The sequence below is a fragment of the Octodon degus genome, unplaced genomic scaffold (assembly GCF_000260255.1).
Source record: "Octodon degus isolate 3935 unplaced genomic scaffold, OctDeg1.0 scaffold00074, whole genome shotgun sequence".
Lineage (NCBI taxonomy): Eukaryota > Metazoa > Chordata > Mammalia > Rodentia > Octodontidae > Octodon > Octodon degus.
In genome coordinates this window covers 1,562,233-1,578,876 of record NW_004524650.1, presented here as the reverse complement: position 1 = coordinate 1,578,876, position 16,644 = coordinate 1,562,233, and the positions used below count along the sequence as shown (strand labels likewise).

At 43.7% G+C, this 16,644-nt stretch overlaps 1 protein-coding gene across 3 annotated transcripts in view; it reads left to right on the top strand.

Annotated features, from left to right (window-relative positions):
* Nucleotides 1-599: 599 nt before the first annotated feature.
* The window catches only part of Snx7 (sorting nexin 7), a 110,911-nt gene continuing 94,866 nt past the window's right edge, over nt 600-16,644 (top strand). For 2 of the 3 annotated variants that reach the window (XM_004635688.2, XM_023720302.1), the window contains exon 1: nt 600-812. In XM_004635688.2, coding sequence (XP_004635745.1) covers nt 633-812 — 180 coding nt within the window. In that variant the 5' untranslated portion in view covers nt 600-632. The remainder of the gene's footprint in view (nt 813-16,644) is intronic. The other variant, XM_004635689.1, reaches the window with a different exon arrangement.

Below are 16,644 nucleotides of genomic sequence, written 5' to 3'. Positions count from 1 at the left end.
CAGTCACTGGGTCGAAACTCAATCACAAAAACAGAGGTTTCCACTTCCTTTATTTTTTTGCCGCAGCCTTAGAAAAGGCGGACTGGAAACTCATAACCTGGACAAAAAAGCCTTGTAGGCAGGAAATACAGTTTTGGATTTTTGTCTCCTGGATCCCGCCAAATCCTTGGTTCGGTCTGTGGTTTCCTCCAAGACCAGTAGCTGTTGAACACCTCCCTGGAGACTGGGGCTGCTCTGCGGGGACCCGCCCCCCCAACTGCCCCGCCCCCATCCCCAGGTCTCCGTGCCCCCCACGACCTTCTGTCCCCGGGGTCCCCCACCCTCCGGGTCCAGCAGGTCCTCCACCTCCTTTGCCCCCGCGACCCCCAGTCTCCCCCCACGTCCCCTAGGTCCCCCATGCCCCCCAAGTCCCCCACGCCCCCTCTCCCCGGCGCGCCGCCAGGTGGGGCAGCGTCCAGGCGCCTGCGTCCCGGCCCCCGCGAGGCCCTGCCCGCCCGGCCCGGCAGTTCCGCGTCTGCGCGGAGGGCGAGGGCTGGAGCGTGGGGAAGTTGAAGGCGCAGGGCGCGCGGAGCCAATGGGCGCGCTCGGGGCCCCGGGCGGCGGCGGCGGCGGGCCGGGCGCTCACTGTCGGGATGGAGGGCGAGCGCCGGGCATCGCGGGCGCGCTCCTCGGACCTCCCGGTCGGGGGCGCGGGCGGGGAGAGCCCGGGAGGTGGCGTCCCCTTGCCAGGCTGCCGTGGCTCCTCCGCCCCGCTGCAGGCCGACGTGCTGGAGCTGGACGAGGACGAGGACGACCTGGAGGTGTTCAGTAAGGTGAGGGCGCGGCGGCGGCGGCGTCCCGGAAAGTTCCCAGGCAACTCCGGAGTCGCGCCGGGTCCGGCCTGGCTGCAGTCCCGGAGCTGCTGGCCCCGCGGGCGGCAGTGGCCGCAGCCCACCCGCGTCGCGGCGGGATTTTTAGCCCCAGTCGCTCCCTCCTTCGTACTTTGACCTTCGGCTGGGCAGGGCCTCGGCTTCGTGGAGTCGGTAAAGTTGGGATTGTTTTCCTGGACACCGCGACAGCCCCGAGCCCCGGGTGCAGGTGGCCTGAAGCGTCCCCGCCCCCGCCAGCTTCTCTTAGGGCGCGGCCGACGCCGAACTCAGGGGGAGAATCAGCCAAATTAAGAGAATTTGTTTTTGATTTAGGGCTGTTGATTGTGGATTTGAGAGTCGCTTGACACACGAAGTGAGCCTCAAATCCAGAGGGAATGGGTGCCAGGCGAGTCCCCCACTGGAGAGAGCAAGCCGTCCTGTGCATGACAGGAAGCTGCAGAGTAAGGATTTTCAGATGGTCAGCGACTGCCCGTGGCCACAGCTTTTCTTTCTCTCGTTCCTTCCTCCTGAAATTTGGGATCAGAGGCTCATCTTGGCTTGAACTGTAATTGGTAGGATGGATTGGGGCGTAGGGGATGGGTGTGTAGAAACTGGTGGTAATTTCTTAAAGAGTTTGGAAGAGAAAAATACCTCGTGGACTGATTGAATGTCACTCCAGCTTGTCAAGTTGCTCATGGGCGACTTGGGTTCAGCTCAGAAGCATGCTCCTTACCAAGAAGCCCGTGCAAGTTAAGAATTTCCTGGAGATGACAGTTAAAGCTGCTAACCTACTTAAGGTTTTCTTTACTCAGGGCGAGCAAACCAAAGTTGGAAAGGAACGACTCTGACTTCAAAAAATATTTAAAACTCGTTTTTTTCCCCTGTTGAGTGGAATAGGAAGCCCGGTTGTATTCTGGGAGCATAACAGATTTATGCTGTTCACTTTTCCATTTATTTAAATTACAAAGCAGTGAAATTATTTTATGATTAGTCGTAAAAGGCTAATATTACCTTTCTGTATTCCACATAGACTTGATGTTCACATCAAGGACAATTGGCCTATTGATTTTTTTTTTTTTAAACTATACTTTGGTATTTCACATGGCTCATGGAGTCATGACACGGTCTGTGGTGACTCAGTGAGTGACCTACAGCTTTGGGTTGGGGTTGGGGGAGGAGGCTGGGGGCTGCAGCAGTCCTGTAGGAGCATCACCTGGAATTAAGCTCGCCAAGTGGTCTCTTTTTCTCAGATTGTAAGTGTCTCAGTTGTTTTCCTAAAACCTTGGTGTTAGAGATGGTTCTAAGGCAAAACTGATGAGATTGAAGCCAGCCCCAGAGCTGCTCCTTTGCTCCGGCCTGTGAGAGTGGCCGGGACGCTGGAGTGTAGACGTCCCACATGGAAAGCAAATAACCAGAGCATTACTGATCGGTGGCCTAAAGGTGTCCCAGAATAAGAAATCTTTATCTTCATGCCTCCAGTCATTTGTTGGATTTCTTTTCTCATTCTAAATAAAACTTTAGTTTTCTTCATAATTTTTTTTGTTGCTATTTTGTGTTCTTTTGAAAAGGTGGCCTTCCAAACCATGTGAGCTTCAGATCTTACAACCACATCCTTCCTGCTTATTAGTGTTAATTGCACTTGTTAAGTGCTTAGAAAAACTTAAGAACCACCACCTGTATGGAAACTGGCTACATAGATTAAAGGTAAATTATTGGCTAAAGTCTGAAAAGAGCACTATGGTTGGACAGTTTACAATTATGTGCCTGCTTATATTTTAGTAAGCTAAAATTTCCAATCAGGAACCATAGTTAGACAAGTTTAGGAACATTTCCCCTGTATGGCCTATTATTTCCTCTGGGATTCTATCAGCATCCAGAGAGATGGTGGCATCCTCAATTTTATCTTTTTTTTTTTTTTTTTTTTTTTTTTTTTTTTTTTTTTTTTTTTTTTTTTTCTGTATTTTAGGGAAGGGTCTACATGGTGTTCAGGGTCTCCCTACTAGATCAGACTCAGTGATCCCCCTGTTTACAGCCTCCCAAGAGATGGGATTACAGGCGTGTGCTACCATGCCCAGTCTCAATTGCTGTCTCAGTGCACCCTGGGGGCAGGGTTGGCACAGCAGGCTGGGGATCAAACAATTATATTTTTTTAAATATTAAAAAAAATATTTATCTGGTACAACGTCTCGCTGTGCAGCTCAGACTCACAGTGCTTCTTCTGTGTCAGCCTTCCCAGCGCTGGGATTATAGGTATGTGCCACCATGCCCAGTGTCACGGCCAGTCAGGGGCACCAGGGGTTCTAGGACCAGCAGGGCATGTGGTACCAGGGATCGAACTTGGGACCTTGAGCTTGCCGGTGCTTAGACTGCCAAGCTGTCTCCCCAGCCCAGCATCTTCAATTATTTTTAAAGCTGACTGCGATTGTCTTTCAGTGTGTAAAGTCTGTCAGCATTCATGTCTGTAGTCTTACACTTTACCTTGTGGCTTTATAATTTGTGCTCCCTTCCAGAAGCTTTTCAAAGAACAGGAACTTTGTCTTATTATTCCTTTTCTTCCCATAACATGTTAACACGTGGCAAGTACGTGTGTGTATGCATGTGCTTGCATGCATAGGATGGCTTTGCTGTGTATGTTTTGAGTAAAAAGGAACATTTATCTGTTACTGTAACAGTTTATGTCTATGTGGCAAGATATGACAGAAACTTTATTTATTTTTTTTGGCGGAACTGGGGATTGAAATTGAGCCTTGTGCTTGCCAGGGGAAGCGCTTATTCCACTAAGCCATCTCCCTGACCTCAACAGAAACTTTAAATGTCAACATAAATCAAGAGTTGATGGCAAATAGAGTTGTGTTCTGAGTTTTATTATGTTCAGTAAGGAGAAAATAATGCCAAATCTCAAGAGACTAGAGAATGCAGAACATATTGATTTAAAAACAAGTAGGGAAGTTGAGTCGATCTTTTCTTTCTTTTGTTTTTCCTTTTTTTTTTTTTTTTTTTTTTTTTTGGGGGGGGGGCTATGAGAGGGAGGCCCTTGTGCTTGCCAGGCAAGTACTTATTCTACTGAGCCATCTCCCCGGCCCCAAGAAGTTGAAAGGGAGGAAAATGTTAGCAATGATATAAATGAACAAAGGAAAACTTATACAACCAGTGACAATTATGTTTCAAACTAAAGCAAAGTGAACTCTTATTCAGAGTTTACTTTCCACGCCAGACTTTCAATCTGCCTAAACCCTAAGATAATTAAGAGCTTGCAGGTACAGTTATCCTCATCGTTGCTAGTCATCTTGGAGAAGTCATGGAATAGGCTGGTACCCAAAAACTAGAGATAGGTAAATATACACTAAAAAAAATAGAAAATTCTGGAAGATACGGATTAGTAAGCTTTACTATCCAGCAAAGCTATCAAGTGAACCATTTAATATTTTGTTGATAAACATTTTGGAAAACAACAAGGGATGAGCAGCAGAAGTTAACATGTTTTATAAGAGTAATGAAAAACTTAAGGTTTTCAAAAGGTAAATCTGATATATGACAACAGACAGGTTTGAAGAGGATCTGAAATAATTCTTATTTTTGTGGAACAAAGGTTACTTTTGAAAGTATAGGTTATAGTATTGAGATATCGAGTTTTCTCATTGCTATAATGAAATATATAAATAGCTTGGTAACTTTATAAAGAAAGCGGTCTCTTAGGTCACAGTTCAGAGGCATAGTGTCAGTACAGGCTTAGTTCTGGTGCAAGCTTCCCAGTGAATGGTGTCACCATGGCAACATGAGCAAGATAAAGTGGTATCATGGCCAGACAGGAAGCCAGAGAGGCTGGTAAGTGGTAAGAAGTAGCTCAAAGTCCTAAGAACACACAATTTAAGGGAGGAGAGGTTTACTTTGGCCTACAGTTTAGTGCCTAGCTAGCTGGCTCCAAGGTGGGATGGCATGGCAGAGGGGCCCAGTGGGAGAGAGCTGCTCATGGCATGGGGGATGGGGAGCAGGGAAGGGATGAGCTGGGGATGGAGGTACATCTTTGCTGCTCATGTTACCAGGTACCACCTCTTCCAACCAGACCCCCCCTCCTAACTGCAGGTTGGCAATATGGGCATTGTAATCCCTGTAATCCACTGATGTCCCAAAAGAGTGTTCATCTGCCTATGACCATGTGAGGTTCTTGGGGAACAAATAGATATAAACCAAAACTTTCTACCCTGGGTCCCCCAAGACTTTGCACACCCCTTTATGCAAAATGCATTTAGTCCATCTTGCCAGTGGCCAAAAGCTTCACAGTTTCAATATTGCTGAAAGGTCCAAGTCTAAAGTCTCCTCTGAGATGGCAAACTCTTATCTGTGAGATACTGTAAAAGTAAAACAGAAAATGAGACGTTGCCAGCATTTAATGGCACAGAGTAAATATTCTCATTCCAAAAGGAAAGAATAGGTGGATAGAAAGAATGGTACCAAACTCAAGATCGAAACTCAGCAGAGCTTACATTAAATCCTGTAGCTCCATGTGCAGGACTCAGGAACAGTTGCGGTGAGATTCAAACTCCAGACATCTCAGGTGGCCCTGCCCTTGCTGCATTGCCATTGATTGTAGCCTTCATGGCTTCTCTCTTGGGCTGGCCTTGCTCCCTCCTGTGGTTTTCCTCACATGATCCACATTCTTTCCTGCTCCAGTATCCTGACGTCTTCGCTATGCCTTAGCTCTCACAGCTTCGTGCTCTGCCCTCACAGGGACATATTGCCTGGCCTTCCAGGCCTTCTTGTGAAATCTGGTTGTAACACCCATTGCCCTATAGCCCTTATATTCTGCAACCCTATAAACACAGAATCACCCATCAAGTCAGTTTACAGTGTTCCAGGGCTGTTCTCCAGCCAGCATCTCCAGACTTCTAAACTCCTCCCTTGAACCAGTTCCAAACATATTTGGTAGATCACATGGTCAGGTAGTGACACAGCTACAACCCCACTTATCAGGTACCAGACTCTGTGGTAGTTGCTTTCTTCATCATTGACTAAATACCCAACACCCACAATGTAAGGAAGGAGAGGTTTATTTTGGCTCAGGCTTCAGTCTGTAGTAACCTCACTCCAAGGGAGGATGGCATGACAGAGGGTCATGATAGAGGAGGGCTGATCGTGGCATTGCAGACAGGAAGCACAAAGTGATGGAGTAGGGTAGGGAGGGAGATCAAACCCCAGTACTTTTGTCTTCCCACCCAGTCACCACCTCCTGACAGCAAGCCACCTGTGAGCTCCCTTAATCCACTTACCTTCCAAGAGCCCTGCTTGTGAGTGAATGATGCCCTTGGGGGAAATCTAGATATAAACCACAGCACCGCTGCCCTTGGATCCCCTGCTTATTCCCTCATCTGGGTGCCACCATGACGTCATCCACAGGGGTCAGTCTTCAGGGGCACAAGGAGTAGATGAGTAGGGGCTGAGAGTGGAAGTAAGGAGTGACTAGCTAAAACATAATCCCGTAGTGTGGAGGACAGCTTTGGGTAAAGATGGGCACATTAGAACCTCCCTCTCCATATGTTCTTCTATAGAGCAGTTAGCTTCCCTCCTATAGAAAGTTCTTCTTCTCTCCTGTATGGGGGAAATAATGCCCTGAAACTTCCAAGGCTAGATCATAAAAGAAAATAGAGGAATCACTTTGTCCAGTTGGTCATTGTGCTTGCATTAGTCTATAGCACTGAATGCTTGCCTTGCTGGATTTTGGACTTGTGTTGGTCCCAATGCTTTGTATGCTCTTGTTTATATCTTTTGGAATGCTCATGTTTTTCTTGTGCCATTGAGTATTGGGAATGTTTAACTTTTAATTTGTACAGGAGCTCATAGCTCAGCTTTTTCTTACATCTTGGAGGAAACTAGGGCCTTGGACCTTTTCAGCACTGGTGAAACTGTTAGGACTTTGGCAACTTTCACAGATAGACTAAAATGCCTTTTGTGTAAAGGAATGTATATGAGTATTGCTGGGAGGGCACGGGCAGAATGTTATGGTTTATGTCTAGATGTCCCCACAGAGCCTCAGGCAGTCAGTCATAAGGTAAGTCTCTAGAGTTTGTGATTAATTCTTGATTCAGTGCTGGGACAGTGAGTGAGAGTGCTGCACCTGCCCTGGGGTGGAGAGCCTGAATGCAGTGTGAGGGAGGAAAAGAGGCTTGCTCTCTGCTGCTGCTCCTCCTTTTTTGCTTTTGCTGTTTTGTTGTTTTATGCTACCATGAACTGCTGCCACCTGCCATGTGCCACTCTGAATTGGAGCCAGCTGATTGTGGATTGAACCTCCACAATGAACTAAATAAACTTTTCTTTCCTTAATCTTGGGTGTTGGTTATTTTGAAGCAGCAGCGAGTGTAAAGTAACTAAGATAGAGACTGAGGCAGAAGATTTACAAGTTCGAGCAACCTAGAAAGACTCGCACAAAATTTGCAAAGAAAATGTGATAAAGGAGGGCTAGAGATGTAGCTCAGTGTGAAGGCCTTGCATTGAATCCCAGGAGGGGAGGAGAGGAGAGGAAGGAAGTGGAGGGAGAGGAGAGCAGAAGAGTAGAGAAGGAAGAGAGAAGAGAGGAAAGGAGAGGAGAGGAGACGAGAGAAGAGAAAAGTCATCATGGAACATTGAAGGCAATCTGTGGCAAATTGTGAGCTCCATGTGGCTCCACCCTTTGGCACTTTTGGGGGTTGTAGCTCCCATGGCTTCTTTCTTAGGCCTGCTTTGTTCCCTCCTTGCAACTTTGCTAAGACAATTCATGTTCCTGTTTTTTTTAAACTTCTGGGATCTCACTGAAATTTAGACTTCTCACCGCTTCATACACGGCCCTCTCAGGGTCACACAGCCTGGCCGCCCAGGCCTTCTAAAATCCAGATGGAAGCCTTCCTAACCCCACAACTCTTTCATTCTGCATGTGCTTAAAGCCACCATGTGGATGATGCCAAGGTCTGCTGCCAGCTGGAGGAGTAGCCAGGCTTTCCTCTCTTTCAGCTGCAGGGGTTGAGTGCTTGGATCACAGAGCACTCTGAACCTGATTCTGAGGAACAAATTCTCTGTAATGCCTCCATTCTGGAACATGGCTCTGCAGCTTTCTTCTCAAAGCAGTCTTTCACTTTTGCAGTTTTGAGGATGTAGAGGGTCGAGATATGCAGCTTGTTGTGGTGCCATAAGGCCATCTGTTCTATTCTTTTGCTCTTTCTCTATAATGAAGATCTCAGCTCTATCTTTGCAGTCTATAGCTTTATAGGAGCTTCCTTCTTGGCCAAAACTACAACATTTTAAGCCATCCTACTGGTCTCTTTGCTCTTGATTCTCCATGTAAATCTGAATAAAAGCCCCCAATGTTAACCATGCCACCGCTTCAACATTTGAGTGCCTTGCAATTTGTTTTGCTAAGTTAATCAGTCTACTATGCTTAATCTCAGTTTCAGGCAGTCTCTGGACACAAAGTACAGACAAACTTTCTGCCAAGCCATAACACATGTTGTCTGGAGTCTGGCAACCAATACAGTCCTCAGTAGAAACCTCCTCAACCTGGTCTTTACTGACAGCCTGGTCTTTTCTATCAGCCTTCTGGTGTTCTGAGCTCTGATCAGAATCTGTCATACAGCTTAAGGTAGTCCAGTACTTTTTTAGGGGATCTCTCCAAGCCTTTCCTATTTCTTCTCATAGGCCATTCCCAAAGGTTCTTGAACCAATGGTCAGGTATAGTTACACTGATGATCCTACTTCTTGGTACCAACTTCTGTCATGGCTTTTGGGTTTTTACAAGGTGAAACAATATAATACAGGACACATTTTATGAGATTATTTTATAATGAATTACCCAAAGAATCATATACAAGATTATAGGAACTCTTTCCACATACCAATAACCAAAGAAACCAGCTGAGGGCCTGGATCCTAATATCCTTCATGAGTCCAGCTGAAAACCTAGAGTTCATAACAATGCCTCCTACTAGTCCAACTGGAGGTTTGAAGCCGATGACAATGTCTCATGCAGGTCTACTTTACAGATCTTCACTACAAAGGTTCAGAGGTCATTGATGGAAGCTAGAAACTTTATGTCAGTGTCATGAAGGATCTGCTAGCAGGCTGAGGTATCTGAACTGGAGCTAGGAAGCAATGCTCAAAGTAAGAAGCAGAGCTCCCCGCAAAAATACTATTGCCATCCTTAGCCGCAGTGAAGTTCTGAGAACCTACAATGTTGAGGAAAATTGAGGCCACATCAGGAAAGCTTCTCTAGGAGACTGAGCTGTGCTCCATCATCTTTCTCTCTGGAGCCAGGGAGTGATGCTCAAGATGAAGACCAGAGTTCCCCCACAGTGAACCATAGCTGTTCTCAGGGACCATGAGGTCCTGAGTTCTTCCTCTGACAGAAACAGTCAGTTTCACTAGGAAAGCCAGCATGAGAAGCCTTTCCAGCAGAACCGCCCAGGACAATCTGTGGCTTCCAATAACTCCAACTTCTTCAAATAGTTTCCCTAATAGCCTCTGTACAGCTTCTCTAGTTCTTCCTCTTGTGCTGCTGGCAACAGTCCTAAGGTGAGCCTCCTACACTCAGCACTATGCAGCTGGGTGTAGCAAACTGACCAGCATTTGGCGATCCATCACAACCCGCCCCTGGTCAACTTGATAATCATACGCATTCCTTTCAGCTACAGTCTCTAGTGGCAGATTTATCAAAAGTTAACATGTTTTACTGTACTCACATTTACATTAATATTACAATTACATATATAATTTTTTGTGTTCTAATTCCTGTACCAAAAGCAAAATATTTAAAGGGTGATCAAAATTCAACAATAAAACACGATAGTTTGATTAACCTGATTACCTATTTAAAAATATTAAATGCATATTGAAAGAACTATTACAATCATAGTCCTTGCTTTCCATTAAATTTTACAACATATGGCAGTAATAAAAATTAAGGCTCTCCTGCAATTTAAATGCACTCTTATCTTCAGGTGAAAATGCTTTAGTTTATTATTGTGTTGTCCTGTTGTTGATAACACTGTTCTCCTCTATTTTATCCTTGCAATCAAAAGTTTCACTGCCCCTCTGGCTAAATGCTTGATCTCATCTTACTGGCTCTTTGCTTTAATTTTAAGCTTAGATCTGGCCAAAAACTCTCACCAGTAACTGCCATCTTCCCAGTAGTAGACTGCATTGAAATTTTTCTTTATCATACTCAGGCAGTGTCTTTAAACACAAGCAAAATTCAGACCAAATTTCTACCAAAGCACAATATACTACCTGGGTCCATCAGCCAATACAGTTCTCAACTGAAGCTTTCTAAGCTGCCTCTTCACTGGCATCATTTTCATCAGTACTCTAATTTTTCAGCTTCCAACCTGAGTCTTCAGTATAATTTACAGAGTACAAATGCTGTCTGTTTGGCCCGTCTCTCAAAACATTTCCACTTATGTCACATAGCCAGGTAACATTAAGCCCATTGCCCTTAAACTTACTAATGGAGTAACTAACTGTAAGGTCCAACATACAGAGAAGAGTGATGCCAGGACTCTTTATGGATGCTGGATCTGTTCTCAGGGTGCAAGTGAAGGGTTTTTTCTCTGGATCATCCCAATGTGGAAGATTGAGTTTAGCATGACAGATCCCCTCTAGCATTCCCTAAGCTTCTGAATCCTCTCCTCAATAGTAAACCATGGAATATGAGGCATCTCTAACTCATTCACAGTGGGCCATCTTTTGACCCATAATTCTGCTAGCCAGCCAAAGAAACTATTAACCCCTTTCTTTACTCTGCGAGCCTGCAACATTAAATTCAGAATCTCTACTTAATGGGCCCATATCAACAACCTCAGCTTGATCCAAGTGGATGTTTTTGCCACCATTATCCCACACTCATAAAATCCACCCCCATGCTAGCTCATCAGGTCTCTGCATGTGAGTTAAGAAAACTTAAGAAGCTCTATGGGAGAAGAGTGAACCTCCTCATGGATAACACGGTGTACCTCACCCTTAGGAATCTTATGTGATTTGAGCCTGGTTATGGTCCTAGAGGCAAAAGTGGGTGGTGAGGGTGGGTCATGAGGAGCATCAGCACTATACTCTGTGGTCAACCCAGAGTTAGTTTCTCTAGATACGTTAAGAGACGCTAACACCACAGGAGGTGGAGGCAGCAACAGGAGGAGGCGGCCATGCCTCTGCCACAGTGGGTGAGGAAAACTCTTCTTCTGGCAAAATAGTTTCATCAGCATCTAGGAACTCAACATCTGCAGCCTCCCGACCCTCCCACACATCTCTGTCCCAATTTATGGGATCCCATTCTTTTCTGATCAGTGCCCGTCACTTTTGCTTCAGACTCCCTCTGAAGCTGAGTGACACATTTACGTTGGAGTTCAGCCAACTAAATTGTGAGCGACTGCATTTGGGTTTCTGCAAGCTTGGCCTTGAGGCTAAAAGAGATTTTCTTTCAGGACACACTTGGGAACTTTTACATTTTTAAATCTATGTCTGGAAGTGGGAATTGGAACCTTTGAGCTTCTTATTTTCCTTCACAAGTTTGTCCAGTGAGGCTAAGATTGACCAGCTGGCATCATTATATTTCCTACTCTGCCAAAGAAATTCAAATTTTCCATGTACGGAATTGCTAAATTCCTGACATCTCACAAGTGATGAAGTAGGATAACTAAATGGATCTACATGGCATATTAGTTTCAACAGTTCATGCCAAGGATTATCAGTATATTCCACAGAATCAGGAGAGACCGTGGTGCCTTTATGTGTGGTCAAATCACTGCAGAGCCAGCTCTTTAGAATTCCAAAGGCCATTAAAAATGCCATCATTATACTCTGTTTCTCTAGAGCCTCTTCCAGTACCAAAATCTGTGTCAGTCAGGGTTTTACTAGAGAAACGGATATGATGCAAGATACACAAATGTATAAGAAATTACAGGATTGGCTTACAGTGATCAACCACAGAGTCAGGTGGGGAAGTGTGCAGAGGGTGTCTGCACACTGGAGACTGAAAGGTTCAGTCCAAGGCCTCGAGCTCTCTGCAGTGTCCGTACAAGTCCATATCAGGAGGCCGATAGGTCTTTGATGGAAAGTTGGCATCTACACTGGAAGGCAGAAGTCACAGAGTCTGCTGTAGAAGCCAGCACACGACATCAACCTGAAGGTGAAGATTGGAGCTCCTCTGAAGAAATGGAGGGAAGACCTTCCATCCTTCATTTCCCTTTTATATCCTTTAAGTGGTGAGCCACACTAGGAGGTGGAACTGCTGAGCCTCTCAAGTTGACACAATTGATCAACCACTATAGTCTCCCAGAGTGTTGCTATTACAGCTTGTACTATCACACCCACTGACACTGTGATTTAATGCTGCTCTGTAAGAAATGTGACCTCAATCCTCCATGCATTAAGGTTGTACTGAGATCCCATTAAGGGGGTGGCTTGACGATGTCTGTGTGATTGCAACCTCTAGTATCCAGGTGCCCTCAGCTATCAGATCTTCTCAGTTGAGACCTCATGTAGCACGGAGGAGAAGAACTGATCCATTTTTTCTGTGTGCTGTTGGCATTCCTGTCCCAATAAATCACAGAACATAATAAAATATTAAATAACAAAGTTGTTTTAAACCACAAAGTTTTAGAATGGCTTGCTACATAAAATTTTAGCAGTAGTAAGCATAACAACCACTAATAGCCTGTCTAATACATACCAACAGTCTTCTAAATCTTTTGATAAGTTACAATACTCGGTACAGGAGCATAATATGAAATTTAATTGGGATAATTTAACTTCTGAAGAAAATTTTATTAATCATTGTAAGCAAAAACAATTAAGACATGAGCTTGGTATTTAGGAACAGATACTGCGTGTTCTGTGTCTATGTTGCCTATATCAATTTTTTTAAATCTTCTATTGATTTATGTATTTGGTACAGGGTCTCACTACCAGCAGCTTGGACTCATAGTGATCTTCCTGTCTCAGCTTCCCTAGCCCTGGGATTACAGGAGTGCACCACCATGCCTGATATTGGTGGCCAGCACAGCATGGCCAAGGTTCCAGGAATTGAACCAGGATCCTCGCACTTGCCAAGCAGGTGCTTAGAGTGCTGAGCTATCTCCCCAGCTCCATTGCTTATTAGTTTTATTTCATGAAGCAAGTTATTTACTGTCAGCGTCTCTGACTTTTTATTTGTAAAATGAGGATAAAGAATAAGTATGAAGATATGAGGGTTACTGTGTTAATTCCCTTTATAAAAGGTGTACCTTTGTATTTCTGGCTTACAGGCTTTCACAATGTTTTCTCAAAAGCTTTTGATAGTTATAAAAGGGGAGGAGAGAGAGAGATGGAGGAGGACTAGAAAACCAAAATAGGGCTGGCCACTGGAAATTCCACTCTTCCGTGGTATACTATTATATACTTTCCTAAGTGAAGAAGATAGTTGCCAAATTCTCTTTTTGATTTAGCATGTGGGATTGACCGTAAAATTAAACTTCTGAATACATTTGAGGAAGCCTTTCATAAGACCATTCTATGTGCAAACATTCATTGTGTGTGTGTATGTGTTTGCTTGCTTTTGTTGATACTGGGATACCCTAATACTGAGCTATATCCCCAGCTCTTATTTTTTTTTTGTTTTGAGACAGAGTCTCACTAAATTGCTCAGGAGGACTTGAGTTTGTAACCCTCCTGCTCAGCCTCCCAAAGTGATGGATTATAGTTTTGTGCCACTTACTGAGCATTTCCTGCTTTTTATTATTTTTTATTTTTATATTTATTTTTATTTTGAGATGGGGTCCCTCATGTAGTGCAGGCTGGTCTGGAATACACAGGGATTGTCCTACCTCAGGCTCCTGAGTGTGGGGATTGTAGGCCTAGGCCACCACATCCAATTCTTTCTAGTTTTTAATGTCTGAAATAGCAGTATCCACAAATGAAAAGTACGTGACATTGAATTACAGCATATTTTCAAGAGCATATGGAAGATTAATTATACTGTACACTGAACTATCCATGACACTTCAAGATATGTTTTTCCTTCAGTAATTTAAAAAGGGAGCATGATTTGTGCAGGAAATACAAAGAAGTATTATCTCATCTCCAAGTCCCAGTGCCTTATTACCAGTTCTTTGGAATGTTGGGTTGTTATCAAAGCTTGAGATGTTCTCTGGGCTTAACAGGGCTCTCTTTAGTATTATCCTATAATGACATGGAAGTCACAACAGTTTTGTCACACATTTGGATATCTGTGGAGGAAAATAAAGTGATTTTATTGATAATATGCTTTGGTAACCATGGCCTATAAAATTTATTTTTTATTTTTGTTTTTTAAAATATTATTTATTTATTCATTTATTTGGTATACAGGTTCTCACTATGCAGCTCAGCCTCATAGGGATCCTCTTGTTTCAGCCTCCCCAGTGCTGGAATTACAGGTGTGTACCACCATGTCTGGTTTCAGTGGCCGGCTCAGCATAGGGCTGGCACAGCATGCGATACTAGGAATTGAACCAGGGCCTTGTGCTTGCCGGGCAGGTGCTTAGATCGCCAGGCTAACTCCCCTACCCCCTATAAAATTTATGAGAAAGAATCAAAGCAACAAATTTTTAGGTGGAAAAAAAACTTGGGCTAATTCTTTTAACAACTTTGTATAATGACTCTGTATAAATGGATTAAGTATTTATAATTTTGAAGGCCAAAACTAGGATGACTTGGTCAAAATATATATGGGTACATTTCGGCAATTCAAAGATGTGTTTCTAACTGGAACTTCCAAAGTTAAGTGAAAGTGGAGTTGTAAATTCCATCGCGGAAATGTTCTAGCACAAGTTTGATGGCCTGGGAGGAAAGGAAGCTATGACTGTTGACCTGTCCTTTTTTGTTAGTAAGAGGGTGATGTGATGGAATTAAATCTTCTAAATTTAACAGACAACAGTGGAAAAGATTAGATGATCCTACTCATCTGTTCAATTTAATTTCACCTGAACTACAGTACATTCCACCATTTCTCGATTCTTAGTGTTTCTCTTTCCAAGCCAACTGTCTTTCCCACTTAGTTTTCTGGTATTAATATGATTCTGTGGGGATCTAGGATAAAAGGCTTACTGTATATCTTTCTTTTTCCCCTCTCACTCACTCTTCTTATTTGACAGTGTATCTGAAAGATGTTTTCTGTTCTTGATCTCTAGAGTTAGTGCCTTCTTTCTGTTCCCAGTGCTATGATCAGTGGTTATGCCCTTACCTCTGAGAACCTTTACTACAGCCTGATCAGCTCTCTGTGCATCTTGGCTTCTCCTCTGGTCCATCAGGCATGCTCACACGTGGGCACACTTTCAGTGTGCCGTTCTGTGCTCCTCTCTTCCCATTGTCTCCTCTTGAGCCTTGGTATTCAAAGTGTGTCCCATAAATCTACTGCATTCCCTAGGAGCTGGTAAGAATTGTAGTCTTCTATCCCACTGCCAGACCCAGTGACTCAGAATCTATGTTTGAACTGGATTACCTGGTGGGTGATATTTTTTTTCCCCCACATTACAAGTGAAAAACATTGGTCTGGAATCACTGATCTAGGCTGATCCTCTTGCCACCATGTGAGCTTACTCGGTAGTTTTCTACTTCTGTGTAATTGTTGTTGGCTCAGCAGAACAAAATCCTTCCTATTATTTATGGCCCAGTGTAACTACCTCTTCCCTCAGAACTTCCTTTGTTCTCCAGATAGAATTAATTTTTTGCTTTTCTGTGTTTAATATCATAACACTTAGTGTGCTGTGCCTCATGGGTGGGTATTTATTTCTCTTGGGTAAAACTTATTTGTCTGTTTCCAGTGGCTTAAGCTGCTTGAAGGCGGAGTAGGAATGTTTGATACAGAATATTAAAATTATATAGTGAGAATATATTTACATTCATGAATACCATAGACTGGCTATTTTTTTCAGCTGTTTAGATTATTACAGTATGTAATTTGTCCATGATCTGATTTCAGTAAAATCAGATTTTATAGTATTGTTTTTTAACCCAGATACTGAACTAAATAGAATTAAAACAAAATAATTTGATTGTTTATTCATTGATTTATTTTTGAGGCCAGCTCTCATTGTGTAGTTCAGATTGGCCTTGAAATCACTGCACAGCACAGGCTGCCAGGGATAGATATGAGAGATAGAAGCTTTTATTTTAAAATGAAAAATGGTTTAATCATTTAAAATGAAATATAAAAACAGAAATCTGTTTAGAATTACAATGAAAACCTTATATGTGATCAACAACATGTGGGAAGTTCTTGGTTATATAATCTTTAAAATTAGGAAAAAATGTCGAATTTTCTTGTACTAAAAATGAGCAAACTGTGTATTTACTTTTTAATCTGGTTTTTTTTTTTTTTTTTTTTGTATTTTAGGGAAGCGCCGACAGGGTGTTCAGGGTCTCACTACAAATTGGACTCGTAGTGATCTTCCTGTTTACAGCCTCCCAAGAGCTGGGATTACAGGTCCGTGCCACCACGCCCAGTCTCAATTGCTGTCTCAGTGCACCCCGGGAGAGGGGCTGGCACTGCAGGCCTGGGGATCGAACCCCCTACTTTTTAATCTATTGAATTGTGCCTTCTTCAGCTTTCACTGGATTGTGCTGTGGTACAATAACATCCCTATCTCAGTGCCTTACCTACAATAAAGTTTTATTTCTGGCTTACATACACATAGCTGCAGCCGGGATGAGAGTCTGTTATGGGCTGTGAATCAGCTCTGTAAGTTCTCTTCATTTTGGGATGCCGACTTGAGGACCAGCTCAGAACTGGGATAGATAATTGCTATAGCAGAGAGAAAAGAAAATG